The 6,669-nt window shown below is 38.7% G+C and overlaps 1 protein-coding gene across 1 annotated transcript; it reads left to right on the top strand.

The window, feature by feature from the left end:
- Positions 1–946: 946 nt before the first annotated feature.
- On the top strand, positions 947–2,227 carry LOC108541293 (olfactory receptor 5A1-like). Its single transcript, XM_017890765.1, is given in 2 exon segments — positions 947–1,517; positions 1,815–2,227. Coding segments are annotated over 2 exon segments (984 nt in total).
- The last annotated feature ends 4,442 nt before the right edge of the window (positions 2,228–6,669 follow it).

Below are 6,669 nucleotides of genomic sequence, written 5' to 3' on the forward strand. Positions count from 1 at the left end.
TCTTTATGTTTGTTTATATTTCTCTCATTTGTGAATGGCACCATGAATGGTTAAGTGTCTGTGTACATAAGTTTTGATAAATTTTAACTTTTTACAACAATGTTAGGAGATGAGGCCCAATGAAATGTGATTAGGCCATGAAGGTGGAGAGAATGGATTAATGCCATTATCAAGGGAGAGAGTTCATTATAAAAGGGGAAACTTGGCCATCTTTTACTCTCTTTCTTGCCCTCTCTTTGCTCTTCTGTCATGGTATGACACAGCAAGAAGGCCCTTGACAGATGTTAGCCCCTTGATCTTAGAATTCCCAGCCTCCAGAACTGTGAGTCAATACATTTCTGTTCATTACACATTTTTTAAAATTAACTTTTTATAATCGATCTTTGTATATTTTAAGATAACAAGTGATAAAATAGACTAATATCTGTATATATTTTATGTGGTTGTGACATACCTAACTTTGTCTTAATATTTTTGATATTTCTAGGTTATGTAGTTTATTTGTGAAGTTTTTTCAAATTGTTACAGATCTCTAAAATATTTTCCACTGTACTTATTGAAAAGAAATTCATGTATGAGTGGAGCTGCATAGTTCAAATCCATGTTGTTCCAGGGTCAACTGTATAGAGAAATGACAGAATTTTCTTAATTTAGCATATCTTCAAAGTCTCATGTGTTTGTAAAACAGGAACACAGAAATGAAGACATTTTAGGTGGTATCATGCTAATTATGCTTATTTACTGTCTTTGTCCCCAAAGACAGCATGATAGTTATCTAAAAATTTTTCAGTAAAGTTTCATGATTGTATATATGAAAGACAAAAATTAACTCAACATTGATGATTCAAGGTTTTATATTTAGCCAGCGTCATGACTGAAAAAAATAGTGTTTCTTTTTCTTTTCTGGGAATAAACCCATTTCCTTCTCATTCCTCTTTCTCAGCAGATGGCACCAAGCAGAACCATGTAAGTCAGTGGAAATCACACCTCTGTGGCCATGTTTGTTCTGCTGGGACTCTCAGATGAAAAAGAGCTGCAGCTCATCCTCTTTCCAGTCTTCCTGGTGATTTACCGTGTGACCCTGATTTGGAACATGGGTCTTATCATCCTCATCAGAATAGACTGTCACCTGCACACACCCATGTACTTTTTTCTCAGTTTCCTGTCATTTATAGACATCTGCTATTCTTCTACCATCAGCCCAAGGATACTTTCAGACATCCTGAAAGACAAGAAGACAATTTCCTTCCTTGCCTGTGCCACTCAGTATTTTGTTGGGGCCTGGATGAGTCTGGCTGAGTGCTGCCTCTTGGTCTTCATGGCCTGTGACAGACATGTGCCCATTGGCAGCCCCCTGAAGTACTCAGCAATCATGGTCCCTGGTATCTGTTGGAAAATGGTAGCTGGAATCTATGGGGGTGGATTCCTTAGTAGCTTAATTCATACAATCCCTTGCTTTAATCTCTACTACTGTGGGCCAAATGGGACATGGATGCAGCTGGAAACCATCATTCTCAGCAAACTATCGCAAGAACAGAAAACCAAATACCGCATGTTCTCACTCATAGGTGGGAAGTGAACAATGAGATCACCTGGACTCGGGAAGGGGAACGTCACACACTGGGGCCTATCACGGGGAGGGGGGAGGGGGGAGGGATTGCATTGGGAATTATACCTGATGTAAATGACGAGTTGATGGGTGCTGACGAGTTGATGGGTGCAGCACACCAACATGGCACAAGTATACATATATTAACAAACCTGCACGTTATGCACATGTACCCTCGAACTTAAAGTATAAAAAAAAAAAAAAGATTTCTTCTGTAACATACTTCAGATTATTTCCTTGTCTTGCTCCAACCCCTTTATCAGCCAAATGATTCTTTTTCTGGTAGCTACTTTTGTTGGGTTGGGCTCTTTGGTTGTTATCCTTTTGTCCTATGGTTTCATTGTAGCTTCCATGCTGAAAATATCATCAACCAAAGGTCGTGCCAAGGCCTTCAATACCTGTGCCTCCCACCTGGCAGCTGTGGCTCTCTTCTATGGCACAACCATTTCTGTATACATGCATCCTAGCTCTAGCCACTCCATGAAGCAGGACAAGGTGTTCTCAGTATTCTATGTTATCCTTATCCCCATGTTAAACCCTCTGATCTATAGTTTGAGGAACAAGGAAATCAAAGAGGCCCTCAGGAGGGTGATAAATGAGGCAACACATTTACATTAGTAAGAACAACATTTGGGTAGATATTGCTGTTTCTGTAAGGAAGATAGAAACAAGAATATGTAAGTGACTCTTTGTATGTCACAAGAATAGCTAGGTAGAGAGAAGAAGTACAAACTTTACTTCCTGGATTTCTGGTGCCATTGTAGTCAGACCAAGTGATCCGTTTGAGACAGTGTCACTGACATTGAATACAGTTTAAAAAGTCAGTTTCCATGATGAGAACTCAGATAGATTAAACTTTAAAAGGTGATTATGTTTTTGAGAGCAAAGGGCTGGTAAATATTATGTGTAGAGAAATGACAAGAACTTAGGATGCCATACTGTGTTTTCTTCATTTATTTTCTTTTTTTAAACTTTTATTTTAGGTTCAGAGGTACATGTGCAGGTTTGTTATAATAGGTAAACTCATGTTTTAGAGGTTTGTTGTATAGATTATTTTGTCACCCAGATACTAAGCCTGGTACCCAATAGTTATTTTTTTCTGTTCCTCTCCTGCCTCTCACCCTATACCCTCTTTAGGCTCCAGTGTCTGTTGTTCCCTTGTTAGTGTTCATGAGTTCTCATCATTTAGCTCCTACTTATAGGTGAGAACATGTGGTATTTGGTTTTCTGTTTCTGTTTTACTTTGCTAGGTATAATGGCCTCCAGCTTCATCCATGTTCCCACAAAAGCCATAATCTCATTCTTCTTTCATGGTTACATAGTATTCCATGGTGTATATGTACCACATTTTCTTTACCCAGTCTGTCTTTGATGGGTATTTAGATTTCATGTCTTTGCTGTTGTGAGTAGTGCTGCAATGAACATTCGTGTGCATGTGTCTTCATGGTAGAATGATTTATGTTCCTCTAAGGATATGCTCAGTAATGGGATTGGTGGGTCAAATGGTAGTTCTGTTTTCAGCTCTTTGGGGAATCACCATACTGCTTTCCATAATGGTTAAACTAATTCATGCTCCCACCAACAGTGTATAGGTGCTCCATTTGCTCTGCAACCTTGCCAGCATCTGTTATTTTTTTTCACTTTTTACTAGTAGCCATTCTGACTGGTGTGAGATGGTATATCACTGTGATTGTGATTTGCATTTCTCTGATGACCAGTGATGATGAACACCTTTTCATATACCTATTGGCCATTTTTATTTTCTCTTTGGATAAATGTATATTCAGGTCCTATGCCCATTTTAAAAATCAGGTTGTAATTTTTTTTGCTATTAAATATTATGACTTAAGAAATAAATGTTAGGTATTAACTCTTATCTGATATATAGTTTACAACATTTTCCCCCAATTTATGGGCTGCTTTTTAATTTTGTTGATTGCTTCTTTTGTTGTGCAGAAGCTTTTTAGTTTGATGTAGTTCCATTTATTTCTTTCTGCTTTTGTATTTTGAGCTTTTGGTGTGATACATTGCAAAGGCTAATGTCAAAGAGCTTTTCCCCTATATTTTCTTATATGAGTTTCAGGTCTTACATCTAGGTGTTTAATCCGTTTTCAGTTGATTTTTGTATGTAATGTAACATAAAGGTCCAGATTCATTTTTTGCATGAGAAAATCTAGTTTTCTCAGCACCGTTTATTAAAGAGACTATCATTTCCTCATTGTGTCTTTTGGTGTCCTTATAAAAAGTTAGATGACCATAGAGTCAATGAGGAGGCAGCTAGTAAACATTTCAGCTCCAGAGAATCTAAACTTGATTTTTGAATTTAAGTGAAATAATAAGATTATTTGAGAGACCTCTAAAAGGCATTAACGCAAAGAAAATACCTGTGCATACATCTTTATGTACATGTATAATCATCTTCATATAGAGTCTCAGAAGAGAAATTGTTGGGTGAAATGATGGCTTATAAGAAGCACTTTCAGCATGCCTCACCTACCTTGAAGAATTAAAACAACAATGACAACGTAAATATATTATCCAAGAAGTAACATGGGAGTTTAACAGAAGAAGTAAAACAGGCAGCCTGCATGACCAAGACTGGTCAAAAACTGAGAGTGAATCTCAGGTATGGGAGAGGGTGAGTGAATGTTTTTCTGTGGGTCTATTTTCCCACTGATGAAACGATACAATCCAGGACACAGGCTAGCACCTTGGTGTTCCCAATCCTTGAATCTAACTTAGGGAGCAGCTGGGATATTGTGAGAAGGAACTACTCCAGGGAGTGTGTCTCTCTTTCTCAGACTTACGCAGCCACAGTAAGGCACCATTTTTGATCCTATCTCTTAAAAAACTGTGCATGATCCTAGGAACCAACACCAGCAGTCTTAGGCATTAGGGAGACTTGGGCTGCATCTTGCAGAACCATGACTTGAGTGGGAAAGTGCTCTCACAACCAGAACTGAGAAGCAAGCATGGCAAGAACTCCAGCTGCTGGTTCTGGAACTGGGCAACCATCTCAGACATGAGCAGGATAAGAATTGCTGTAGAGACTTGGTACCGAGCTTGACAGCAGCTCCTATGGCTGGGGGCTGAATTACAGGGTGGGTAAGAACTGCTGGGACTGACTAAACAGCTGGGTCAGCTACCACAGCCAGGACAGAGGAAGAGGCCCTTTTGGGACTGGGTCATGAGAGGGGCATATGCCCTCAACTCACTGGTCAAAGCAGTAATTACAGGGACCAGCACCATCCCCCCAGTGGCAGAACATCAGCACAGCAGTGATCATCTTTCAGCCAAGCGTTTCACCAGAGGACTGAGGACCATCCCACTCCTTAGTCACAGCAGGTGCATGCATACCCTGTTAGGGAACCTGACAGCAAGATTGCCTGGTCTGGGTCCACCCAGTTTTAATAACCCCTGAGATTGTAGGATCTAGACTTCTGGATGTTTCACAGCTCAATCCACCACCTGGGACACCTGAGCACTTCTCCCAGGGCACAAAGCTTAGAATACTGCTCCCAGCTTGGCTAGCTCCAACCTGCAAGTGTCATCTACTGGCCTGGAGGCTGGCTTGAGCAGTCCATTTCAACCACTTCCAACAAAAAAGTACAGTGTGTGGAAACTAGAAGGACATCTTACTACCACTGCCACCACCATCACCCACTACACCCAAGCAACCCAGGAGCAAAATAACCTACTCACTTACCTAGTATGCTGCTATTACAACCAGCATCCAGAAACATCATTCAGAGGCCACAGAACTGATCTTCCTGGATTCACCAACACAGGTGTCAGCATTTGCTTCCTCAGGTCACAAGGATAGACATGTTTAATTCACCATCACTTAATCTGAAGATGGATGTATCTGGCATTCAAACTGGAGCACAAGTTTACTACTGCCCCTATAAATAACTGTACCCTAACACACTGAGTCTAGCCAAAATAATCATACAACATCTTCACTATTGCATACACCCAGGAGTAAAGCCAGAAGGCTACACCCAATCAACAGAGTTGTCACATCTTTAAGAAAAAAGTTCTCCCCTAAGTAAAGTAAATTAAAAAATAAAAAGAACTGTTACACCATGTGTGCAGAAACCAACCTAAAGACACAGGATACATGAAAAAGCTAGGTAACCCTCACATCCTCAAAACCACACCCTTAAAAAACCACAATAATTCTCCAGCAATAAATGCTAAACACAAATAAATTCTAAAAGTTGCAGATAAAAATTCAAAATATTGATTTTAAATAAGCTCAATGAACTTCAAAAGAAATCTGAACATTGATACAAACAAATCACAAAATCATTTTAAGATATGAATGAGAAATTTACCAAGAAGATAGATATCTTAAAAAAGCAGTAATTCTGGAACTGAAAACTTTATTGCAAGAATACATTTGAAAGCTTCAACAACAGACTAGGTTAAACAGAAGGAAGAATCAGAACTTGAAGATAGGTTTTAAAAATATAATACAGTAAGACAAAAATAAAAAAGAATAAACAAAGCCTTCAAGACTTTTGAGACTATCTAAAATGACTGAAATAATAAATTATTGGTATTCCTGAGGAAAAAAGGTCAGGAAACCTATTAATGAAACAATGTATAAAAGCCTCCCAAGTCTATCAAGAAATTCAGACATCTGAACAAAAGAGGCTCAATGATCCCCAGAAAAGTCAATACCTAAATGAGTTTGCCATAGCATATTATTATTAGACTATCTAAAATCAAATGAATGAACAAATTCTAAAATTGGCAAGAGAAAAACATCTAGTCATCTACAAAGGAAACTACTTCAGAATTAACAGCAGACTTATCAGCAGAAACTTTGCCAGTAAGAAGGTAGTGAAATGACATATTCCAAGTGTTGAAAGAAAAAAAGCAAACTAGTAGCCAAGAATTCTATACACAGCAAGAATTAAGCTTCAGGAGAAATGCTCTTTCCCAGAGAAGCAAATGCTGGTAGAATTTGCCACGACTACATAGGAAACAGAAGAAATGATGAAAGGATTCCTAAACTTGAAAGCAAAAGAATGGCATTTACCATCATGAAAACA

This window comes from Rhinopithecus bieti, unplaced genomic scaffold (genome assembly GCF_001698545.2).
Source record: "Rhinopithecus bieti isolate Rb0 unplaced genomic scaffold, ASM169854v2 scaffold_19722, whole genome shotgun sequence".
Lineage (NCBI taxonomy): Eukaryota > Metazoa > Chordata > Mammalia > Primates > Cercopithecidae > Rhinopithecus > Rhinopithecus bieti.